Source organism: Macrotis lagotis, chromosome 4, assembly GCF_037893015.1.
Source record: "Macrotis lagotis isolate mMagLag1 chromosome 4, bilby.v1.9.chrom.fasta, whole genome shotgun sequence".
Taxonomy (NCBI): Eukaryota; Metazoa; Chordata; class Mammalia; order Peramelemorphia; family Peramelidae; genus Macrotis; species Macrotis lagotis.
The window spans coordinates 53,212,862-53,239,597 of NC_133661.1; the positions used below are offsets into that span (position 1 = coordinate 53,212,862).

Sequence of the window (26,736 nt, forward strand, 5' to 3'; positions counted from 1 at the left end):
TATCTTTGCATGTAGTCAGAAAAATAAATAAATGAATTTATACATTTAAAAAAAAGAACCTGATTTATGATACAGCTAGGTGATACAAAGGATAGAGCAGCAGCCCTGGAGTCAGGAAGATCTGAGTTTAAATCCAGCCTTAGATAATTACTAGCTGTGTGACCCTGGGCAAATAATTTAATGCCAATTGCCTCCCCCATACCCCTAAAACCGTATGATTTACATGGCTAATTAAACTGTTCTTCTCCCCTCAGTCCTTTCTAGCCTTCTCCTATAAAGAAATCAATAAAAAAGCTTATTAAGCATTTTATATGTACCAGAACAGGGGGCACAAAGACAAAAGTAAAACAGCCCTTCCCTCAAGCTTATATTCTATAGAAGGGGAAACAAGATGAGACCCTAGGAGTGGGAGGATCAGAAAAGCTCTTCTGGAGGGCATGTCCTTTAAGTTGAGCATTCAAGGACATTTGTGATTCTAAGAGGTGGAGGTGAGCACATAGTACATTTCAAGAGGACTGTGCAAAGGTGTGGTGGTGGGAGATGACATGCAGAGTAGAAGAAACAGCAGGAAGGCCAGTCAGGCTACAAGGAAGGAGGCCTACTGGGGAGTGACCTGTGATAAGGCTGAGAAGGGATGTCCATGCCAAAGGAGGTTATAGGGTCTACTAGAATGTCTTGAGCAGGGGAGTGACCCAGTATGCCCAATGGTGGAGAACTCTCCTCATCCACCTACATAATTTCTCCTTCTGCAAATCCTTTACCATTTTGTTTGGGCCTCTTCTATTCAGTTATTAAACTCCAAGGTGTATTACAACATTACATAAATCATGAAAGCTAAAGGAAAATCGTCCAATTCAAATGCTGTTGAGCACCATGGTGGTGGAGAAATGGCAATGAGACTTGGCAAATAAGAGGGGATGAGATGAACAGGTTACCTGGGGTCGAGGAGGGAGGGTGAGAAAATGGAGGCAATGAATGTAGACTACGGATTTCATCAGTTTAGGACTAAAAGGAAGGAAGGGAACAAGGTTCCGTGAAAACATCACTCCCCTGGAAATCAAGGACTCCGGGTTCTGGTCCCAACTGTATTGTGTTAGCTTATGCTAACATGTCTTTAGTTCTTCCAGATCCAAATTCTTTTTTTTTTAAATTTATTTATTTAAGACAATGGGGTTGAGTGACTTGTCCAAGGTCACATAGTTAGGTAATTATTAAGTGTCTGAATTGAACTCAGGTCCTTCTGACCCCAAGACTGGCACTCTGTCCACTGTGCTGCCTAGCTGCTGCCAGATCTAAAATTCTTAAAAAAAAAATTCAATCAAATTAGCAAGTCCCAAGATTTGTTAAGTATTCTGCAAGGTGCTGGGTTTAGAAAATTAAAAGCAAGACAGTTCCTGCCCTCAGGGGGTCTATATCCTTAAGAAGTAAATATGAAACACATATAAAATATGAAAGATGTTTCTGAATATGCATAAAGGAAAGGAGGTCCAAAACATGGCAGAAGAGAAGGAGAACATTTCTGGCATGGGGAGCGTCCTCTACAAAAGACGGAGAAGATGGGAGGTCACATGTAAAAGTGAGAAAATGGGAGAGTGGTGCCTGATGGCCCAGCTTCTTCTAAGTAGGAAACAAGATAATCTGTTGAGAGGAAAAGGGCAAGAGAACCAAGAACAAGGGGAAGAGGAGAGTTGAATAATAGACATTGTGGGGAACAGGCAAGGAAACTGATGAGAGATGAAGAAAAGCAAGGCCAAACAGCAGGAAGAGCTGGACCAAAATCAGGGTACAAACATTTTAAGTTGTCAATGTGGTTTCATGACAATGAAAATTCCCTTCTCATTGGCCACAGAGAAAGATCCCAGTTTTGTTTCTGCTCAAGATTTCAGCCCTATCAAACTTTTTATTATTCATCAACAACCCTGGTACAAAGTTGCCTTCTATGGGCAGTGCCAGATTTATTTCACCAACAAGAGCAGCCTCCCTGCTGTCAGATGAGATTCATCAGCCTGCTCTCTCGATCTTAGCCTTGCCCATAATCACTGGGTGGTGTTGCCTTCTGTGGGGTTGGACAGTGCTCCTCATTCAGGCATCATGTACTGATGGCTCTGGGGCTGAATCCTCAAACGTACACAAGACATGCTGCAGGCATGATACCAACTCTCACATGAACCCCTGTCATTCTGAACTAGAGGAATAAACAGCCAGATCTCCCTACCTATTCAATCTTCGTCTGCTAAGCCTGTCAGCAAAGCCTTCCAGAAACACCCAGGCATGCTTCAAGTGTAATGACATGGTGTCTGGGAATAGAGTGACAGGCAACACTCCTGGAATTTTCCTCTCCTTCCTTCAGTGGATGCTTAAAACTCATTTGCCCAACACAATTCTGCAAAGCTCAGGTGTGCATGGAGACAGATTAAACCTACTTGTTGAGTATTCACATATAACCTACTTTAAGGGTGTTGGGGATGGGCTGTAGGAGAATCTAGTAGTTAGTTGGAGTTCATGAGTCTAAATCTTGGCTGTGTCCCTTCAACTATCTGTGGTGCCTTTGGCAAGTTACTTGGTTTCTCTGAACCTCAGTTTCTTAATCTGTAAAATTAGAAAGCTAGATCAGATAAGGTCTAAGGACTTTCTGGCTCTAAACTTTATAATTCCATAAGGTTCTCATTTCAGTACTCACAAGGACAAGATTCCAGCTGTCTCAGAAACCTGTTGGCTGTTTTGTGAATTATTATTTTTTTTTTTGCAAGGCAACGGAGTTAAAGTGGCTTGCCCAAGGCCACACGGCTAGGTAATTATTAATTGTCTGAGGCCGGATTTGAACTCAGGTCCTCCTGACTCCAGGGCCGGTGCTCTATCCACTGTGCCACCTAGCTGCCCCATTTATGAATTATTTTTAAATGGAAACTAATTAAGGCAAGGAGCTCTGCTGGTGACTGATCTTTGGCAACAAGACATAAGCCACAACTTCCCTTCATTCTAAATCTTTTTCTCTCCCATTCCTTCTATCCTAGCAGCTCTGACTTCTCACACGACAGTGTTGGCCTTGGGTCAACAGAGGTTTGTGTCACTACTCCTGCCCCCCTAATCCTCAACCCCAGTCTAGGAGGCTACTGTTCCATTTGTTCAGATGTTGTATGTGACCATCATAGCACGATCATAGAACCATCAGTCAGGCGACTTGCATTACGGTCAGGGGCAGCTGGGTGGTTCAGGGGCCAGGGCACTGGGACAGGAGGTCCCAAGTTCAAGTGAGTCAGTGGCCAAGGTCTGACCTGATCTCGGTCCTCCAGACTTCCTGCCTGAACTCTCTATTGCCTCCTCAAAGCTGGGGTTCCCCAGTAGTCTAATGGGGATCATACCTGTAATCATCTACTTCATAAGGGATGCTTAAAACAACAATAAGTTATCATTTATAAAGCATTGTACAAATACTGACTCATTGGTTCCTCTCAATAACCCTGGGAAGCAGGTGTGACTGTTATCTTTATAGGTGAGGGAACTGAGGTAGAGAGAGGTGAAGTGATGTGACCAGGACCCTACCACAGTGTCTGAGGTTGGATTTGAACCTGGAACCTCTTAACCCAGTGCCCTGGCCCCTGAATCACCCAGCTGTCCCTGACCAATGATCCTATGATGCCGTGTTATGATGGTCACATACAACATCTGAACAAATTGAACAAATCTCCATAAAGCTGAACTAGGTGGGTTTCTTTTCTATTCAATTCAATACAGGTCATGTTCAAGACACTGTGCAAGGAATTAGGAAGAAAAAGAAAAAACCCACAGACCTTGCACTCAAAGGCTTCGGCCTGTGGGCACTGACCAAGCAATGTCAGTTTTCATCTTAGGAATCACCTGTCTGGGTGGGACATGCTGATGTGACCTTTTCAGCTGTTAAATCTGATCACTCTTCAGCATTTTACAACACGAACACAATAAATAAAATTCATCCCTACTGATTAAAATAATATAAAGCATCTAGAAAATATATGAAATGCTATAGGAATACTTCAGCTGAGATTGATGGGATTTTTTTATAGAGGTATGTGACATTCTATTTCTATATTTTTTTTTATCCACATTTAGCAGTGGAACAGAAAAAACTACATTCATGACTGGCTCATCTATAAAGGACATGCACCACCAGGCAGGGGCAATGATGTAGATATTGCAGTACCCCCCCCCCCCCAGCAAAGGAACTCAAGGCAAGACTGGTTTTGCCTTCAGTGTGAATTGCAAATAATATCTACTATTAATTCTTGTCCGAGTAATGTCATTGAGGATGAGAAGTTTGTGGCACTCTATTTCTGTCTCTGGCAAAAGTTTATACTTGAAATCCAAGACTCTGATGACAAGTGGAAAAATCAATAAAGATTGTTAGGGGATTTTGGAAGGTCCCTCTGACAGTAAATAAAGTAAAAATCAAGACAAGTTTTTATAGTTGAATCATTTTTCATATAGTTTGTTCCATAAAATAAATTCAAGATATACATATACTGTAATATAGAAAAATGTGAGTGAATATTTCAATGTCTATATATGCTATGCATGTAAAAACAAAGTATTAGCTTTTACCCATAGGCAATTCAATATGCTTAAAACAGAGTCAATACAACACTTTTTGTGGTGGCAAAAAAATGGAAACAAAGTAGATTCTTACTAATTGGTGGAATGGCTAAACAAAACAGAATATATGAATGTAATTGTGCTGTAAGAAATGATGACTAGGCAGACAGAGGAACAGATAAGGATCCATATGAACTAATAATGCAAAATAAGTAGAACCATGAAATAATACAGGTAATTTAAAATAAAATAAAAAGAACAATGACAACACCATAGACATTTTCACTTCTAAATTATAACAATCAAGTTTGGCCTGAAAGAAGAGATTTTAAGAAAGTAGCTCTCTCTCTTCCCCCTTTACTCATGTCTTTGCAGAAGTAGGGGAAGATGGATGTAGAACACTATACAATGGGAATGCTCAAACTATAGTCCATAGACCAAAACTAGCCCTCTGTTTTGGTATGGTCCATGGGCAAAGAATTTTAAATTTCAAAATACATTTTATTTTCTATTTCTTACATCACCAAAATTATCCACATTATCCCTCTCCTTCTCCCTGTTGGCCCATCCCATATGACAAATATTTTTTAAGAGAGAGATAAAAACTAGTACAAATGATCGATTAATTGAAAAAGTCCCAAAACAACTGCATGTGTAACACTGATGGAGCTGTCTTTTCATATCTTGTTCATTATAATTTGTTATATTTTCTTCTGATTTTTTTTTGGTGTGTTGTTCTTTTCATTTATTCTTGTTATGGTTACTGTGTATATTGCTTTCTTGGCTCTGCTTACTTCATTGCATCAGTTTACAGATATCTTCCTAGACTTGTCTGTGTTCATCACATATCATTTCTTACAATACAATAATATCCATGTATTACTATTTGTTAGCCTTTACCCAACTGATGAGCATCTATTTTTTTCCCCAATTCTTAGCTATTACAAAAAGTGTTGCTATAAATATTTTGAAATATTTGGGGACCTTCTTCTAATTGATGACTTCCTTGGGATATGTCTAGAAATAAGAGCCTCTTGCTCAAAGGTTTTGCACAACTTTGCCAGGTTATTTGCATAATTCCAAATTGCTTTCCAAAATGATTGTATCATTTCACAACTCCACCAATAATATATTAGTATGCTTGTCATTCTACAGCTTCCCCAATATTGACTGTTAGCATTTTTGGGGGGTCATTTTTGCTAGTTTTCAGAATGTGAGGCATTTGAAACCTTAGGTTGCTTTGATTTGCATTTCTTTTATTAGTAATTTAGAGCATTCTTTCACAAGATTGTGAATATTTTGAAGTTCTTTTTTTGAAAACTGTTTGTTCATGTCCTTTGACCATTATCTACTGGGGAGATTTCCAAAGTTTATATATACATATACATATATATATTTATTAATCATTTATATATCTTGGATATCAAGCTCTATCAGAGAAATGTGATGGATTTTTTCTTATTCAACATTTCCTTTCTTTTCCTAGCTGCATTATTTTTGTCTGTGATTTTCAGGACATTCTTGTGCAAAATATATTTTGAAATGCAAAAACTAATCTTAGATTTTTATAATCCACACAAAAACATGTAGAGCTGAATTTAGCCTGTAGTTGTAGTTTGCCAGCATCACTGATATATTTATTAGTTATGCTAAATTTTGGGAAGGGAAAAATAATATACTTGTAAATGAAGACAATATAAAAACAAAAAGGATTAATAAAATTTTGATGAATACTTAATGACTGTTTTTTGATGATTGTGTTATGTTTTAAGCTGCTATATACCTTGATATTCTTTTCATTAGCTTTTCAAGACATACTCATTCCTTGGTCTTCTACTTATCTGAGCTCTCCTGTCTTTTTTGCTAGGTCTTCATCAAGGTCAAACTTGCTGTGGGCTTTTCCACAGGTCTCTGGACTAGACCCAATTTTTTTTATCATCCTCTATAATATTTTCCTTAGTAATTTCATCAGCTCCTATGATTCAATTATTCTTCTTATGCTGATGATTCCAAAATCCACTTATTCTCTCTGCTGTTCTCCAGTCTTATGCCTTCAACTACCTATGTCACAACACAAGCTGGATGTCTGATAGACATACTAAACTTAATATGTCCAAAACAGAACTTAACATCTTTCCCCTAAAACTGTATCTCCTTCCATAGTCTCCTATTACTATTGGGGTTTCTAACTTCCCAGTCCCCCAGACTCAAAGCCTAGGAGTCATCCTCAACTCCTCATTCACTCTTCCCCCTCATACATGATCTGTGCCTGGTTCATTCAATTTTTACTTTCATGCCTCCCTTATACTTTGCCATCTCTCCTCTGAAACTGTTACCATCCCTGAGCAGATCTTCATGACCACAGGTCTGAACTATTATTGCAGTAGTCTGCTTGTTGGTCCATCATCTATTCAGCTGTCAAAGTAGTTTTTCTAAAGTACAAGTGTGACCATGTCACTTCCCCCTAATCCTCACTCAGTAAACTCCACTAGCCCTTTACCACTGCCAGAATTAAATACAAAATTCTGTTATTGATGCTGTTCTTTGCCCTTCCTTTTCTTTTCTTTTCTTTTTGGAAGGCAATGGGGTTAAGTGATTTGTCCAAGATCACACAGCTAGGTAATTATTAAGTGTCTGAAGCCACATTTGAACTCAAGTGCTCCTGACTCCAGGGCCAGTGCTCTATCCACTGTGCCACCTAGCTGTCCCTGCCCTTCATTTTCTTTTTTTTGTTTTTTTTTTGCAAGGTAAATGGGGTTAAGTGGCTTGCCCAAGGCCACACAGCTCGGTATTAAGTGTTTGAGACTGGATTTGAACCCAGGTACCCCTGACTCCGGGGCCAGTGCTTTATCCATTGCGCCACCTAGCTGCCCCCTTGCCCTTCATTTTCAAAGAGGACCAATGACATCCAGGGGCAAAGTCTTGACTCACCCATGCATATTTGCATAAAGTTGCCAGCCTCACTCTCTTCTGGTGAGTGAAAACCAGTGGCAAGACAAAAGTCAGGACAAACAGCAACAGCTCAGAACACAGTGGATGGATGACCTTAGTATCCTCAGTATCTGACCTAGCTTTAAGGATTTCACCATGCCTGCTTCAGTCACCTTCATGGCCATTAGAAGTAATTTTTCTCATCCACACATTCTACTGAGGGAAGTCTTCACATGCCTGGGGCAGACAACTCTAATTCACCAATGGGTTTGAAGTCTGTGGGTTCCCTTAAGCTGGTTTATTCTGACTGCAGGGACAGTTTACTGGGGTGTGGCCACTGATGCTACAGCTTCCTGGAGTGACAGGGTTTTCAGTGGATACCAGAGGTAGATATGCAGCCCTGGGGGGTTGGCAAGTTCTCACACAAGAGATGCAAGTTATCTTGAACACTTCATACAAAATTCTTTTTTATTAAGTGCAAAAAAAATCCTATTTGGTGTTTAAAATCTTTTATAACCTGTCCCCCTTTCCAATCTTCCTACTGCTACACTCTGCCATATATATTCTTGGATCCAGTGACCTCCTTGCTGATAAGATACTTCATCTTCCAATTCTGAGCATTTTCACAAGTTGTCTTCCAGGCATGGAATGCTCTTTCTTCTCATCTCTGCCTCCTAGCTTCTTCCATTTCCCAGCTGAAATCCCACCTTCTACAGGAAGCCTTTCTGATTCCTTTATTCTAGTGTCTCCCCTTTGCTAATTATTTCCTATTTATCATGTACATAATTTGTGTAACTGCTTGCTGTCTCATTAGATTATGAACTCCCAGAGGGAAGGAATTGTCTTTTGTCTGTCTTTGTAACCCTAGCAATTAACACAATGCCTGGCAGACTGAATTATTTTATAAGTTAATTGTATAAGTTGTTCAGGATCTACTCACTTCACTCTTCATCAGTTAGGTTGCTCATTTCATACAGCACAATAATATTCCATTTACAGGCACATAACATAATTTGTTTAGACAACCCTCAAGTGATAAGTACCCTTTTAGTTTCAAATTCTGACTTTCTTCCTAAGACCCAGAGGAAGAGAACTGCTGAATTAAAAGTAATGGAAGATATATGTCCAAGCATATCATTTAAGTAACAACCACTAGAACACTAGATAGAGGTTACCCTCTCCTCAAAATAAAATGTTTTGTAATTTTGATTTAAAGTAAAAAATTTTTGATATTCTTTCTCTGTGAAACATCTTTTCTCATCTATGTGTAGTACTCAAGTTCTTAAAAATCAAAAGGATCTGGTGAAAGTCCAAACAATTATTCCTACTAACTTTTGTTCTGAGCTACCTAGTATTATATTGAACAGAAGAATTTCCCTGGTGGTAAAACAAGATAATGGAGAAATTTAAAATAGTTAAAGGGGATAAAAGAAATGATTACATTTATTGGCTTTTTCCTTAGCTTTCTTTTTTCATCAGAAGAGGTCTGCTTTTTTTCCAGCTTAGTAATCTAGACAAATAGTCCCCTTTTCCCTTGTTACAATTCTAGATTGTTCCATTTAAAAAAAGTTTCACAGTGCCATATCCATCTCTCAGTGTTTACACTATGTAGAAAAAGCTTGAACTTTGAAATAAAGATGTTAATTTTTTATTTACATAATTTATATTTAAAACAATTTAGAAGGCTAAGTCCAAAATATACTTTTATTACTATACTGTAAATTCAGGCAGCAGAGAAATAATGAATAAGAGAAGAGTTATGCTTTCAGATATGTTAGAGAAAAATTAACTCAAATTTCAACTTTGGGTATTCAATGGAAATTTTGAAATTAGGTTTTTAAAAAAATTGAGTTATTAAAAATCTCTTCCAAATTAATTTTGTTTTTATAGTTGAAATTTCATAAGTAATCACAAGGCTAAAATCACATAAAGAATAGGAAATAGAACTAGGATTTCAGTAGTACATATATTCTTTCAGGTCAAACTCTTATCTACAAAGTCTTAGAGACTTGCTAAGAGTACTAAGAATTTAAATGATTTCTCCAGGGTCACAACAGATTGGGTATGTGTATATAAGTTGGACTTTAATTGACATTTTCCTGGCTTTGGCCCAGCTATCGGTCCACTATGTCATGATGCCTTTTTTAAATCATATAAATTTTGGGAAAATATTCATTTTCTCCTGTTTCTCTCATTTTTCTGAAATTGAATGGAAGTGGCCATTAATTGTTTTCAAGTTTTACTTTTTTACTAAATTATTCTCTTAAATACAGGTTGCTTATTATGTATTAAATTTGGCACTTTCAGAAGCTGCATTAAATTGAAATAGAAATTTATTCCATAGTCTTCTAGGAGAGCAAAAGAATCCCATTGTTTTCTTATTGGAATTTTAGTCATCTTTTCTGTGTAAACATTAGTGTCAGTAGACTGGATCTGTGGACTCCCAAGCTATCTGTAAGAACATCTATAACAAAAAAATTGATCTTACAACTCTGAAAAAGATATTCAAGTTTACTTTCCTTGTTCAATTTATGAAATTAAAGAACACGGAAAAGAAAGTCAAGAAGAAGGACAAGCTTCCTACACTCAACCTTTAAGGATTATTAATTGAAATAGCTGGAATTACTCTTAACACCGCTTCCTCAGTAGTGAAAAGAAGGAAGGAACAGCAAGGAAAAAGATAGAAGAACTTAATCAACAAACATTTATGAAACTCTTCTATGGACAGACATCATACTAGGATCTATGAAAACACAGGGGAAAAAAGACATCAAAGAAGCTTGAATTTACATCATATGGGCAATCAACAGCACAAAGAGATAGGATGTACAATAAAATACACATAAAGAACAAATACAAGATCATTTTCAAGAGGAGGCACCAGAAACTGGAGGATTAGGAAAGGCACAATGAAGTGATCTCTAAACTAAGTTTTGTAGGAGTTGAGGTGTGGAAAGAGTTTTTTAAGCACAAGAAGATAGTCTGCATAGCATAGAGATAGAGGATAGACTGTTATATGTAAGGCAATATTCTTTACACCATAGATTTAAGAGAGTAATGTATGTTTACAGGAAGCTCCAAAAGTTTATTGAGTAGTGTTTGACTTTTGCTTTAGGAAAAATGCTTTGGAAGTAATTTGGAAAATGGATTAAAATGGGAAGAGTCTTGAGACAGGGAGACTAAATACTAAGTTATTATATTTAGTTGACTGACAAAAAGGGTTTGAACAAGGGTGGTAGCCATATGAGTGGAAAGAAGGGGATAGGTCCAAGTGATATTTAGAAGACTGAATTGACTATGTATGGGCAGTGAGGTGTACAGTGGATAGAGTTCTGGGTCTGGAGTCAGAAAGGCTCATCTTCCTGAGTTCAATCTGATATCAGAAACTTACTAGTTGTGTGACCCTGGGCAAGTCACCTCAGTTTCTTCATCTGTAAAATGAACCAGAGAAAAGAATGGCAAACCACTCCAATATTTCTGCCCCCAAAGCTCCAAATTAGTCATAAAGAGACAGACACAAATGAAATGACTGCACAACAAAAGCATTGACTGAATTTGGCAAGTGACTGGATATTGTTAGGGAAAATGAAGAATCAGAGATAACTCAAGTAATATAAGTCTGGGTGAATAGAAGGTTAGTGGTGACCTTGAGACAAACAGAAAAATTCAGTAAAGGAATAGATCTATGGAAAAGGCAATGAGATCCTTTGGTGGTCCTGTGATCTTTTGGTATGGGACCAAATTCTAAAAAAAGCCTCCACCACTGGTAGTACTAGATTCCTTGGGGTCAAATCCAATCGAGATGAATTGTTGATGGGAGCTGCCCAAGGTTCAAAGTGAAGTCCTAGCACAATTGCTAGAACCATGCTGGTTCGTGGAATAGACATCTAAGAGGCCCGAAGGTCCCAAATTTTCTAATATGAACAAACTTTTGATGCTCTAGTTATCTACCAAACTGGGAGTTATATTTAGTAATAAATATAACAAAATAAATTGAACAATACAACAGAAATATGGAAATAATATTCATGTAACCTTGGAAATTTTACATTAGTGTACTCTAGATTTTGGTTTAAAGGGTGTGAAACTAGTAGGTAGCACATGCCATAGAAAATTTCTTTCATCCTTAAACTCAGAATATGGAACTAAAACATTTTTTTTCTCTTTTTCTCATCCTTATCTTGTCCTAATACTGATTATTCAAACATTGTGGTATGGCAAGATGTTCTAAATACAACAATTATTTATCTTTTTAATTAATTAATTTTTGTCAACTACTGCTGAGATGAGCAAGTCCATCATGGCTGATCATCAAATGATGTAGCTGTTACTGTGTACAATGTTCTTTTGGTTCTGTTCACTTCACTCAGCATCAGTTCATGCAAGTCTTCCAGATTTTTCTGAAGTCCCACTTCTTGCAGAACAATAGTATTCCATTACATTCACTATATAATTCATAATATACATAATTAAGTCCTATCCTTTGAATAAAAGATTATGTTTCTAAATTTATCTAATAAGACCAGTTCGAAAAAGGATTTTTCTAAAGACACTTCTTTTCTTCTTCTTGCAATACTAGGAACCATGGGATTTTCTTGAAAATTTGTTTTGACTTTAATTCTAAGATATATGCCTAAGCACAAAAGATACCAACATTTCTGTATTACAATGCATAATAATTATATTTAAGCTATACTTTGCAGAACTTAGAAATAGAAAATAACTTAGAAATCCTCTGGTCCAATTCTTATCTTGATCAGGAAACTAAGGCCAAGAGAAGCTAAATGACCTGCCTAAGGTCTTATAACTACATGTTGATAGAGTTGGGGGCAAAATTCAGAGCTGTTTTTACCAAATTATCCTTTCTCTCTTGCATAGTTACTGGATGAGTTTCAGACAGATGCGAGAAAAACAAAAACCCTTCATTTAAACTGCTCACTTTCATTGAATGAAAAGCATTTATTAAGTGCTTATTATGTATCAAGCATTGTACAAAGTCCTGGGGCCACAAATACAAAAATAAGACAGTCATTTCTCTCAAGAAGCTAACATTCTGACAGGGACATATAGTTTTCTTTTCAGCTCTTCAAGTTTTTCACACTGCAGAGTCAAGACTATTATCAAGAATCTAACACTGATAGAAGAATTCACTATGCAAAGGATTGTCTTGTTTTTTTTTTATTTGTATCCCTAGAACTTGGTAACATGCTTGGCAAGTATAAATTACTTAATAACTGTTTTTGTCCATCCCTCTGTCTGTCCATCTATCCATCTATTCATCCATCTTATCTACTTTTCATGCTTGTTATTCTTTCAGTTTCATTCTTCAATATTCTCAAAGTTTGAGTTTCTCAAAGGGTTGAGTTTCTCATCAAACTTTCTATAAACCTATTTTTCTTTCCTTCACTTTTCACTGTTTTACTGTTTTATCTTCTTTCGCAATTTTCCTCAAAGGTTGTATTGACATTCTAAATCAATCCTGTCTTTAGCTGTCACCTTCCACTTCTCAGAGAGATGAGCTTTGCAGGTCCCCAACAGAAATACAAGGATGGTTGAGAGTATTTGGAGCATTTTGGAATTGTGATGAGCTAGAAGTTGGGAAGAAGAAAATTTGGAAGGACTTGAAGAGAAACTAAATAAACAAAGACTTGAGCAGAAGAAGGATCTGAGATTAGGAGGTAGACTCAAGCAGAACCTGGGAGCAGCTAGGTGGTACAATGGATAAAGTACTGGCCTTGGAGTCAGGAGGACCTGAGTTCAAATCTGGTCTCAGACACTTAAAAATTACCTAGCTATGTGACTATGGGCAAGTCACTTAACCCTCTCCCCAGCCTGCCCCCATCTCCTGCATTGCCTTACAAAAAGGAGGAGGAGGAGGAGGAGGAGGAGGAGGAGAGCAGAACCTGAAGAAGGGGACAAGGATGTTGGTAACAATTGCTAGTCTTATTTTTAAAGAGAACGTCATCCCTCAGAAGGTAGAACCAATGAAGGCAACCTCTACTCTGGATTTTATTCTCATCAAGTAGGAACTGGTTGCTTCAGTAGAAATGAATGATGTAGAAAATATCCATTCCTTCCAATGTATAATAGAGAAAAGTTGGATATAGTATATCAGATATTAGGAGACAGTAGGAGTGCCCCAGATATTAGGAGAGCAGACTTCAAAAGGTTTGAAGAAAGGATAGGGAGAATTCCTACTAAAAAGATTAAAATTATGAAGAACAACAAAAAAAAATCATTCTGGTAAGGAAAAAGGAAATTTTTCTGAAAAGATCAATGTGGACACACAGGAACTTAAAATAAATTGGAATTTTAAAACCTATATACCAAAGGGACCAGGACAAATATAAGTAAGCTAGTGTCAGGACTACCAAAGTTCAGAATGAAAGAAAAGCTAAAGATAACAAATAGGTAGTGGTATTTTTTTAAAAGCTACATTGGGAGAAAAAAATAAGGAAGCAAGGAAGAGACACACTATACAGGGTGGTGGCAGTGGCAGCAATAGGAAGAATAGAATAATGATAACAAATGGCAGAAAAGGAGCAGAATTGCTCTGTCTTTATTTTGCTACTGTTTTTCTGCCAGGGACATTGACCTTTGAATCTGAAAGGACAGAATAAAAATGGCTAAGAGGGAATTGATACTCAGTATAAGGAAGGAGATAATAAGGGCACCTAGTTGCCCTTAATTTAATCCAATTCAACAAGCATTTCTAAAGCATCTACTACGTATCAGGTACAAGTTGAGAATACAAAGACAAAAAAATTCAGGATAGTTTCAGCTTTCCAGGACCTAACCTTATGGAGCAATATGTATTCAGATAATAAGTATAAAATGCAGTATACAGGGAAAAAAATCTGAAGTAATTCCACTGGGAGTTCATATGAAAGCTAATTTTTGGTGAAGATCAGGAAAGGTTAGGAAAGGGGCACTTGAATTAAGCCTTGACTAAAGAAAGGGATTCCAAAAAATAAAAAATAAAAAAAAACTAAAGAAAGGGATTCCAAAGGATAAATGGGAAGAGGGAGTACATTTAAGACATGGAGGACAGTGTACAGTATGGAAGGAGATGGAATGGGTAATGGTTAATAGGACACTTCAACCAGAATACAGTCTGTGCATGAAGAGCAATAAGAATGAAAGGTTCAAGTCAGATTATGAAGGGATTTCAAATAGAGGAAGTGTGCATTTTACTTTAATGGCAAAAGGGGACTACTGAAGCATGTAAGTAAACTGGTTAGACTAGGAATATCAATTTAGTGGCTTTGTGGAGCATGAACTGGAGAAGGGAATAGCTGGAGGTAGAAAATTAGAAGCTATTCTACTGGCAGTAATCCAGTCATAAGCTGGAAAAAATGAACTACATCCTTGAGTACTAAAAGAACAAGTCAATGTGACTAATAAGCTAGTCAGGGATCTCTGAAAGATTAAAGAGAATGAGATGGGTACCACAGGATAGGAGAAAGACAAATGTCCTGCTTTTCAACACAGATAACAAAAATGGTATGCAAGTGTGTTGGATTTAGCATGCTTGGATTTAGAATGCATCATTAAAAGGATACTTAGAGAACCGTAAGAAAAGGGTTTCAGAAAGCCTTGTTTCCTATAGAACAATTAGGACTAACTTGCTTTTTAAGGTTTTTGCAAGGCAAATGGGGCTAAGTGGCTTGCCCAAGGCCAAACAGCTAGGTAATTATTAAGTGTCTGAGACCAGATTTGAACCCAGGTACTTCTGACTCCAGGCCGGTGCTTTATCCACTGTGCCACCTAGCCTCCCAGGACTAACTTTTCTTTTTATTTTTTTTAATGGAGTCTTATAATGGTACATCAGGAGACTCCTATAGATACATCATTTACCTAGATTTCAGCAAAGTATTTGACAAAATTTTTGTATTCTTTTGAAAAAGATGGAGAGTTACAGTCTACACAATACAGCAGTTAACATGGGTTAGGTCAGACATGAATAGTTTAATTTCAACTTGTTAGGAAGTCTTTAGTGCAGCATCCAAGGACTGATGTTTAGTCTTGTGTTAAAGAAAAGTTTTATGGCTGATATGACTAAAGGCAAGGATGGCATGTTTATCAGATTTGCAGGTGATGCAAAAACAGCGAGAAGGGCCAATATAGTGAATCCCAAAGTCAGGATGCAAAGAAAATTTGAACAGGCCACAATACTCTAAAATGAAATTTAATAGGGATAAATGTGAAATCTTAAATCAACTTAACTTAATCAAGTTGAAATCAACTTTCCAAGTACAGGACTACGGAATCATACAATCTCAGAATTAAAAGGAACCTCAGAATCATCTAGCCTAATCTGTATCTATATAAGAAAACTTTCTACACCATAGCCAACAAATGATTGGCAGTAATGCCCAGCAGAAAGGGACTAGGAGGCAAAAGACCTGTATTCAAATCATGATTCCATTACCTAACACCTGTATGACTTTGGGCAAGTTGCTTAATCTGTCTAGCTCCTGGTTCTTTTGTGAAGAGTGGATTTGATGGTCTGTAAGTCCTCTCCTTCTCCAAATCTATGATCCTGTAGTTATATAGTATTTAAGGCAAGATATATAGGAGTTCAAAATTTGTGGGGAACCTCTTGAGTTCTACTTGCAGTTTCTACCCACTGGTCTTCATTCGGTCCTCTATAGCTACAAATGGAACAACACTAATCCATCTTCTTGATGGTATTTCTTTAAATACTCAAATACTCAGCTATCATGATCTTTTAAACACTATTCTTCTCTAGACAACTCTATTTCCAGTTTCTTCAGCCAATCCTTAGATGGTCCATCACCATTTTGGTCTAAGTCCTGTGTATATTGTCTAGATTATCAACTTAATTTCTAAAGTTGTATCACTCACTTTTAGTGAACATACTATTTTATGTATTTTGACTAGAGGAGAGGAAGTTTGATTATCACCTCCCTAACTATGGAACTCATTCTTTAAGACATCCTCAGATTGTATTTGTTTTTTTCTTTCAGTTTCCTTTTATACTCTAAGTTTGGCAAGTACTACCAAACATGAACATTTCAATTTACAAAGAATATGACAAAGAGACTCATACATTTAACTATGAAATTTTGTTACATAGTTTTAAAAAGTATATTAAATTTAACATGATTATAACAAAGTTCTCTGTTTATGTCCCACACCAAACTTACATCTATTTGCTTCTGTGTTTTTTAATTTAATTGATGCCCTTTATTTTTCATCATAATCAATATCTATCTAGGACTTCCCTTGTAACTTCCTCACCTAAATATAATATAATGTAATAAATAAGTATAGTCAACTAAAACAAATTTACTCATTGCTATGGTCTGAAAATAAATGTTTCATTCTGCACCTCTAGTCCATCACCTCTTTTCTAAGAGGTGGAAATCTATCTCATTTTGCTTTCGAGGCTAGATATTACACTGTCAAAATGAGTTTCAGGCCACTAAAACCCCTACATCTTTTTCAGATGAATGGCTGTCTAGTCATGCCTCTGCCATCTGTTACCTATGAAGCTGATTTTTCTGAACCTGAGAACAAGACTTTACATTTATTCTTCTTGGATCCATTTCAAACTCTTTTAAGGTCCTAGCTCTGTGATCCACTTTGAAAACTGTGCCTTCTAGTTTTGTGTCACCTGTAAATTTGATAAGCATGGTTTCTGTTCCTTTATTTAAGTCATGATAAGAATGTTAAGCAACTTAGGACTAGGCTTAGATATTTGAGGTACTCCACTGAAGACTTCTTTCCAAGGTGAATTAACTATCTTTGGGTATGACCATTCCACCCATTCTGAATCCAACTGACTGCACTGCTTTCTAGGCCACATTACTCCATCTTTTCCACAAAATAGTCAAAGTAACTTTGCCTAAAGCAAACACTAGCCCTATCATTTCTCCAATCTACCTGACTAAAGATCCTGCTATATGGGAAATAAGCTTTGCTTGGCATAGCTTGTTCTAGATGATGGCATGGTAGTTTTGGGGATCATAATTGTTCTAGATGTTCTCTAGCCACTGCTTTAACAAGTGTTCTGGAGCAGAGGTGTCAAACACATGATCCATAAGTCACATGCTTCCCATAGCATTCTTGAGTGCAATCCAAACCAGATGACAGTGTAATTAGGAAACATTTAACAAAATAATTAAAAATATAATAAAACATTGATAATGTTATATATTAAAACTAAGTTAATATGTGGTTCTCAGGGATCCTTATGCATGGATTAGTGGCCCCATTTCTAGTTTGTCACCACTGTTCTAAAATTTTACTGAAATACTACTACATAGTTTATTTTTCTCTTCAGCTAGAATTTTCTTGTTATATTGTTTTAGTTTAATAATTTCTCCCTTTTTCTCTGCTAACTTCAGAACTCTTCCAAAACCCATATTGCCTGAGGATAAAATTTCTTCTCTATAAAATAAAAATTGCTTGATCTTGTAGTAAAATGAAGAGATAAATGAGAGCTAAAAAAACTAAATGGATTCATAGCTTCCTCTAAATCAAAATTTTAGTCTGGTTGATGATGCAAAGATTTCAGCTGGACCATCCAAAAGGGAATGGTATTCTTTAGTCATCTGTCTAGAACTACATTCAATACTATCTGTGAATTCTTGATGTACTTAAAAGCATTATTTTATTATCTCTGAATAGGCTATAATTTTCACAAAGGCATTAAATTAACTAAAGCTGCAGATTGTGCCAGAGTAGGAAGTTACTGGTAAACAAAGCCCAAGGACAGACTTAATTTCCTTTATTGCAAGCAGTACTATACCTTACCTATAATAAGCAACAGAGTATCATTGTAATTCAAAATAAATAACTCATAAACGTTTCTGTCTTTTTCTTATAATTTCAGTTTAGTTCTCTGGATACTCATTTGGAAAGGCATTATATGGTCAACATTTAACAAGTCAAAGCAAGATTTTATTTACTTCTTATTCACTCCTGAATTCCTTATGGAAAATGTGATAATTAGAGTTTCTTCTAACACTTTTCCTAATAATTAGGGCTAATTCCCAAGGGGAATGGGTTTCCCTGAAAGGAAGCAGGTTGGCTCTGGGGGGGGGGCGGTGAGTACCAGGTGAAAGCTGAATGGCCACTCAGACTTGGGTTTCCCAGGTGGCCTCTGAGGTTCCTCCCAACATTGATTCTGTGATCTGGGAGGGCCTCATGTATAATGTTAGAAGTGTTCCACTAATAGCCTTGTAAATGTTTTATCAAAAAAACTCATTAACCCTGAATAATGTTTGCATTACCATGAACCATACTTAACAATGGGAGTCATGAGTACTTTAAATTCAACTGAATATCATAAAATCTCTTGATAATAACAATGCTACTGTCAGAAGACCAGGATGAATTTGCTTTTACTGATTTGTTAGTAAGAGAGATGCAGGAAGAATAACACATTTTTGAAAAATTACAGGGAGGATAAGTGAAAAGGTACCAGAACCATAAGCAGGTGACATGGATTTGGATTCTGGCTCTGGAATTTGCTGACTATATAGCGAGAGGCAATAACAATAACAACAACAACAACAACAACAATAATAATAATGAATAATATTTACAAAGGACTTTAAGATTTGCAAAGGACTTTATATCATTTGATGCTCACAATAGCCCTGTGAATTAGGTGCTATTTTATTCCATTTTCCATTGTGGCTGAAATGATTAAGGGTGTTGCCCAGGGTCACAGAACTAGTAAATACATGGGGCATAATTTGAATTCAGATCTTCTTTGTCTCCCAGTCTAGTGTTTTAGTTTCTGTACCACTCAGTTGTACTGTCACTTTTACTCACCGAACTTAGTGTCCTCATCTACAAAATGAGGATGATGATTTGTACACCATCCACCAAAGAGGCCTCATTTAAAGAAATGTCTTTATAAATAAAGAGCTTTAGCTATATGTAAGCATTACCTATGGGATAATTAACCTAATCTAATTTAGATACATAGTGAGCCTTTACTATTTCTACACATATAGAAGTATCTTTAATTTTTCTATAGATTCCAAAGAAAACCCAAGAAATAAAAAATAAGAGACAGACTAATCTGTTTGATTTTCATTAGGCCTATGACAATATGACAATAACTTTAAAGTCCTAGAGCATGACTATAAATAAAATTGCACTTTTCTGATCTCAACTTTTCTGTGATTACTTTACTAAGGATATTAATAAACTGTAAGGAAGAGATTTGGTATAATCTATATTAGACACTTTTATATATCTTCCCTTCTTCATCTAGGATTATTTCATAATATTAGTCTGTAAGCTTATAAATTTAGTTGATTTCCATATGATTAAAGTAATAAATAAGCCAAATTTCATTAATTGCTAAAGACAAAAGTCCAAACTCCAAATATTATTACGAACTGAACAAATTTCATTTCAGAGACCCAACTCAGTTCATACCTTTTGCATATGGATGACATTCACCTGTATCTGATTAATGAGCAAAGCTTTCTTTCATAAAAACATCAATAGCAAGAGTATTTGGTCAAGCTTAACACTAGCCAGTGTTAAAATTTGTCAAGGTTTGACAAATCTGTCAACAACTATTGATATACACATATCTTCTTTTCATTCATTCATTTGATTTACTTTTTTCCTTCAATGTGAGGAATTCCTGATGTGGAAACTCCTACCATTGGGTAGATTCACTTCGCTGTAACTTAAGAGTCCTGGAGGGGCAGCTAGGTGGCACAGTGGATAGAGCACTGACCTTGGAGTCAGGAGGACCTGAGTTCAAATCGGGCCTCAAACACTTAATAATTGCCTACCTGGGTGACCTTGGGCAAGTCACTTAACCCCACTGCCTTGCAAAAAAAAACCTCAAAAAACTTAAGAGTCCTGGAGAGTTGCCTCCTATAACTACCATCTTTCTCTTCCATTCCCACTCACATGATGCTGAAAGGAGTTACAGAAAGCCACTATTCTAATTAAGTCCAATATAAATTTATGTTCACCTAAGTCCAATTCAGATAAGTCTTTATTGCATCAAGATAATTCTTTTATTTCTCTCTGATTCTCTATCACATTCCCTACAGCAGTTGTTGGAATCTCTTCTCAAATCTCCCACACCATCTCTTGACATATATTATTGAAAAAATAAAATGCATTTTCCCTGAGTTCTCTCTCATGCTCTTTATCTCAAAACTACTCAACGCTAATACCCATTTGCTCTTTCTTTTCTTCAGTCTTAAAAGAAGAGGTAGCCCTTCCCACTAAAGACAACTCTTCTACAGATTCTATCTTGGGCATATCACCTCCACAATTATTCCCTCTATTTCCCTAATCTTCATTCTTTCCTTATCTACTATTTCCTTCTTTGCTGCCTTCAAACACACCTATATCTTTTTTTAAAAGAAAGATTTTATTTATTTTGAGTTTTATAATTTTTCCCCCTATTCTTGCCCCCCCCAGAAGGCAGTCTGTTAGTCTTTACATTGTTTCCATGGTATACATTGATCTAAGTTGAATGTGATGAGAGAAAAATCATGTCCTTAAGGAAGAAAAATAAAGTATAAGAGATAGCAAAATTACATGATAAGATAACGCCCCCCCCCCCAAATTGAAGGCCATAGTCTTTGGTCTTTGTTCAAATTCCACATTTCTTTCTCTGGATACAGATGATATTCTCTATCACAGATACCCCAAAATTGTCCCTGATTGTTGCACTGATGGAATGAGCAAGTCCATCAAGGTTGATCATTACTGCCATGTTGCTGTTAGGGTGCACAATGTTTTTCTGGTTCTGCTCATCTCACTCAGCATCAGTTCATGCAAATCCCTCCAGGCTTCCCCGAATTCCTGTCCCTCCTGGTTTCTAAGAGAACAATAGTGTTCCATGACATACATATACCACAGTTTGTTAAGCCATTCCCCAACTGAAGGTCATTCACTTAATTTCCAATTCTTTGCCATGAAAACCAGGGCTGCTATGAATATTTTTGTACAAGTGACAAATACACCTATATTTTACTCATCCTTAAAAAACCCTCACCAGACTAGACAAAGCTGTCTGACATCTGTGATCTTCATTTTCTTTCTTCTAACTCACTCCTCAAATTTTATAATCTATTATCTGCCATTGTCACTCAGCTAAAACTGCTATCTTTACTCATATGCAAAATTATCATCTTTATGCACATGACTCAGTGGAAGAATAATGGACATGGAGTTAGAGGATGTGATTTCAAATCCCAGCTCTGCCATATACTACCTATATGAATTTAGGTATATTCAATCTCCAGTCTCAGTTCCTCACCAGTAAAATAAGGGGGTTGGATTGGATTGCCTTGAGGACCCTTTTGGCTCTAAATTGGTGATTTTATAGATCTAGTCCTTGCCTTTCCCTAAGCACCAGTCCCACATCACCAGCTGCCTATCTGGCATTTAGAACTGAATGTTCCAGAGACACTTCAAATTCAACATATCTCAAGCCAGAACTCATTATCTTTTCTTCTAAACCCACACTGAAATTCCTTATTTCTGAGGAGGGCCCCACCGTCCTCTGAGTCACTCAGATACAGAATCTTTGTCTCATTCTTAACTTCTCACTTTCTCTCACCCCACATATCTAATCAGGTGCCAAGTACTATTAATTCTACCTCCATCCTACCTCTCAGAAGCACACTCTCCTTTTCTCTAACAGTTGAGGCTTTTGTCACCTCTCAACTGGCCTTCAGCAATATTTCACTAATTGGTTTCCCTCCTCCTCCTGTGTCCTTCTGCACAGTTCAACCTTGGAGAGCCTGGGTTCTCCAGATTTTCCAACTATAAACTCCCTTGTAATTGGCATGGCATTTTCAAGTAGAATGAGAAGGTCAGAATCCAAACTATAATGAGATGAGAAATGAGAAAGAGAGGAAATGGAGGCAACAAGTGGAGGATATTATTTGGGAACATTAAGGGTCCTTAGAAAAACTATTAATATTTAGTGAGCTCTTCATTTCCCCTCAAATGAGCTGGGATGTGGTAGCTTGAGGAATTTTCTGATTCACATTTGACAATGTTCAGAGTCCCAACTGATGAAAGAAAAATAAACTTGGACTGGATTGAAAATTCTACTTGCTACTGCTTTCTTAACTCAGGCTTACAATCTACATGCCAATCTGCCAGGAACTATTTGCATCACAGAGGTAGGATGTCAACCAAGAACATTTTTGAAGAAAATAGAATAGAAAAAAGCATGTTCCTGAGTTATCATTACAAATCATGCTTGGATGGAAGGAACTGGTTCTACAAGAAAGGACATTCTCCATCTTTTACTGACACCATCTGTGGACTAAAGGCATCAACTGCTGCAGGGACTTTTCATATTATATAAGACATAAATAGCTGAAAATTTAGATTGGCTTAACTTGCTTTGCATTAGCTATAAAGAAAGTACTTATATTCTGCTTACAATGCATAACAGCACTTCGTGGATAGCAAGAATCTTGAAAATGATGAATGAATGATATAGCAAGTCTTCTCACTGTCATTTAATTACTGTTTTAAAGTATAAACACACACACACACATATATATATATATATATATAAATTGATTATATATTGAACTCTATGATAACAAATTTGAAGTCAGATAAAATGAAGATAACAAGAGTTGTTTGGATGATGAAGGGCCTATACAACTGAAGGTTAAAAAATCAGAGATTTCAAGGCTTTTTAGAGATCATTTAGTCATTCTCTCTCTCAATCATAAGGAAAAGTGACATCCAAAAGGGTAAAGTGATTTATCTATAGTCATATTTTGAGCTAATTGGTGGAATGTATAGACCACAAACCAGTTCTCCTACTGCCATGTTGCTTCCCTATTGGGGATTTTATTATCAATATGAAATGTATGTAAAAATTATATGCATAACACATGAACAAGTTTTTCCCATGACCACAATTCTGGCACCTTGAGAACAGATCTAATTATAAATCTTTTCAAATGTGATATGAATGTGACTTCCACAGTAAGAAAAAATGGTACATTTTAAGATATCAGGTATGTTTTCATTTCAACTGCTTTGTTTCAGAGTGTCAGTGCAAAATTTCTACAAATTACCAGAGCAGTTCCAGTAAGTTCATTCAGGCACTGAGCACATGACTATAAATGCAAGCCCATAAACTCCTTAAAGATGGAACTATGATTTCTAATTTTTCTATTGTCAGTAACACTCTCATAGTGCCCCACATGTAACAAGTGTTCAAAAAAAATTTGTTGATGCTAAGTGAGAAAATGGTGTGGGGGGGCTTTATCATGAATCATTAGAAATACAGGAAACATTACTTTTAAAATTTTAAATTGAATTTTAAATGTACTCTTTGCTTCTGTTTAGAGAGATTGTAATATACTGTAAATAGGATATAGCTAAGAATATTCACTTTGTTTCCCTCTTTATACATTAAAAGCTTTCATTTTATGAAATGAAACTTTTATATGTAGGAAATCCCACTAATAAAGTAAAAAACAAGTTAAAAAATTCAAACCAGTATTTTCCCTCAGTCACATCTGGAGTTAAATATGTCTACACAATGCACTGTGGAATGTGTACCATATTAAATTGCTGAGTCACTTTTTGAAAGCGGAATTGAGAAGACCATGATAGGTACAGAGACTACAGACTACAGACAGAAATTTAAAACTTTTCCAGTCACTACATAGAACTGCCAAGTCACTCCTATTATCTTAACTGAAACATCCAGGGCCTCTTTCCTGGATATTTTCTTTTTCATTTGAACTTCAGTTCTGTAATCTTCTCTTTCTCTTGCTGGAACATCAACCTACATGTTAGGAAAGAACCCCCCAAAAGAAAAGGAAAAACAAATAACCTTTAAGTCTGTGCAGCTGGCTGATTAATTTATTTAGAACCAACTAGTGGCACAATCTTTGATAGAGCCTTAGATGTGGAATCAGGAAAACCTGAGTTTAATTCTGGCCTAATGTAGTTATTAGCTGTGTGATTCTGGGCAAGTCACTCAACCTTTCTCTGCCTCAGTTTCTTCAACTGTAAAATGGGGATAATATTAGGACCTAATTTGCAGGCTGTTGTGAGGATCAAGTGATATAAAATATATAAAAAGTTCTTAGCAGAAGGTCTGGCACACAGTAGGAGCCACACATTTATTCCTTTGCCCTTCCTAATTCTCTTAATATTGTTCACACTTTCTCTCTCCCTTTCCTTCTCCTAACTAAACCTCCAAAAGATAATTTTTTAAATCCAAAAATTTTTATACTTACTAGAAAGGACGGTTGTAAGGAAGATGTAGTCAGAAAAGGATATGAGTCCACATTCTCCAAGTGCATAAAATATACTGTCTTCATCAGCAAATTTCTCTCGTTCCTGAGATATCTTCTAGAAGTGTTCCAGCCCCCCAAAGAAAGAAAATAACAAATTAGTCAATAAGTCAACAATAAGAAAGGAGCCGTTATTTACTTAGTGGATTCAAGCTACTTCTCATAAGCACATTCTTGAAGGCCATTCTAAATCAATGGATCCTTTACAGCCTTCAAGAACACAGAAATTACAAGGCACTTTTGAGTATCAAATCTAATATAATGTGGATGTGACAAATTGAAAAGTCCCAATATATTAACAGGTTTAAAAGCCTTCTGACGACATATTGGCTCAAACACGGATTTGTTATGTTTGTTTTGTTCTCAATGAAATTTACCCTCTTCCTATAGAGGTAATAAAACAAAAAGACATTAAGATCTTTTTGAATCTCCCATAAAGTATATTGCTTCTCTGTTATTCATAGAAGACCAGAAAATTAATTCCTGATATGCTGGAGTTATAAAGGTTTTTACCTAATGTTCCAATGGATATTAATTTTTGTAACACAGAAAAATAAATTATCTAAATAAGAATGTAAAGTAAAGTAAAGCGTGTTTGCTAAATTTGGGGCTTTCTTTTTTTAATTAACAGCTAGCTTTATCATGGTTGGTACTTTGATGTCATTTTGAGACGGACTCTCTGAAAATTTGCCTTTTACTCAAAACAAATATATCTTGGGGCTAATCAAAGAGTTAAAGCTATATGTCACTACTGGCTCTTTGGGCTTTACTGATTACTACATTCCTCTGGATCACTGAACTAGACTAAAGTTTGTTCACTTTGTATTCTCACTTATGAGCCACGAAAAGGGCCACTTGATGACTTTATACCTCTACATCCTCAAATACTGAAAAGGATCCATTAGGGTTAGACTGGGTACTGAATTTCATCTGTGCTGGAAAAAAACTGTAGCTAGGCAAGACCTTATCATACAGAGGGATACCAAAATAGCAGAGAACATTAAAGAAACTAAGAGCAATTAAAATCACATGAAGTCATGCAAGCACATATAAGCAGAGCACAATACAAGCATGAACTTGGGAGGAATGTTAGGAAACCAAACCAACAAACACCATCAGGCCAATAGTCAGTTATACAACTGACCCATGGGTTACCTCGGTCTAGTGGGGATCCCATCATATATACAAGATAAAGGAAAGAAAACTGGTTAACCAATCAAATAAAAGTAATCTCAGGAAGAGTCAGTGTGTCAATGTGCCCTTCCAGAAGAGAAGGAGGATGTAGAGAAATCTCTAAAGAGCAGGTACACAAGTTCAATGACAGCAGGGAAGCATTTTTGGCTTCCATGGTTGGCATCTCCCGGGGATAAATTCTCTTTCATTTCACTTGTACCTATATCTAAAGATTAGTCCTTTTAACCAACAGAAAGAAGGATGAAAAAAGTCTAACAACTTCTGTTTTTAAATAAGCTAAAAGACCATTCCATACTGTCTCCTTTACCAAAATATCAAATAGAAGTTTGAGGAAAATAGGAGCATTGAAGGAAACCTTAAGTGGGAAAGTTTTTCTGGTGAGAAATTTCAGTTTATATTTATGAATGAATAAAACTCTCAAACTATTCAATATGCTGTAAGAGGACATTTATTTGAGGATAGACAAGTGGGAAACAAAGCATATTAATATTATTTCTGTTTGTCCCAAGAAATGGTATATACTGCTAAATAATGTTCAAGAATTATCTAGTTTATACAATTACACACATCATCCATATGTAAAAATATTTTGTTATTGTTTAGTCATATCTGACTCTTTGTGATCCCACTTGGGAGTTTTCTTGGCAAAGATACTAGAGTAGTTTGTCATCTTCTCTAACTCATTTTACAGTTGAGGAAACTGAGATAAACAGGGTTAAGTGACCTGCACACAGAATCA

The 26,736-nt window shown here is 36.4% G+C and overlaps 1 protein-coding gene across 3 annotated transcripts in view; it reads right to left on the reverse strand.

Moving 5' to 3' along the window:
* MICU1 (mitochondrial calcium uptake 1) overlaps positions 1 to 26,736 on the reverse strand; it is a 221,362-nt gene that overhangs the window by 115,901 nt on the left and 78,725 nt on the right. For 2 of the 3 annotated variants that reach the window (XM_074232797.1, XM_074232798.1), the window contains exon 6: positions 24,747 to 24,861. In XM_074232797.1, coding sequence (XP_074088898.1) covers positions 24,747 to 24,861 — 115 coding nt within the window. The remainder of the gene's footprint in view (positions 1 to 24,746; positions 24,862 to 26,736) is intronic. The other variant, XM_074232799.1, reaches the window with a different exon arrangement.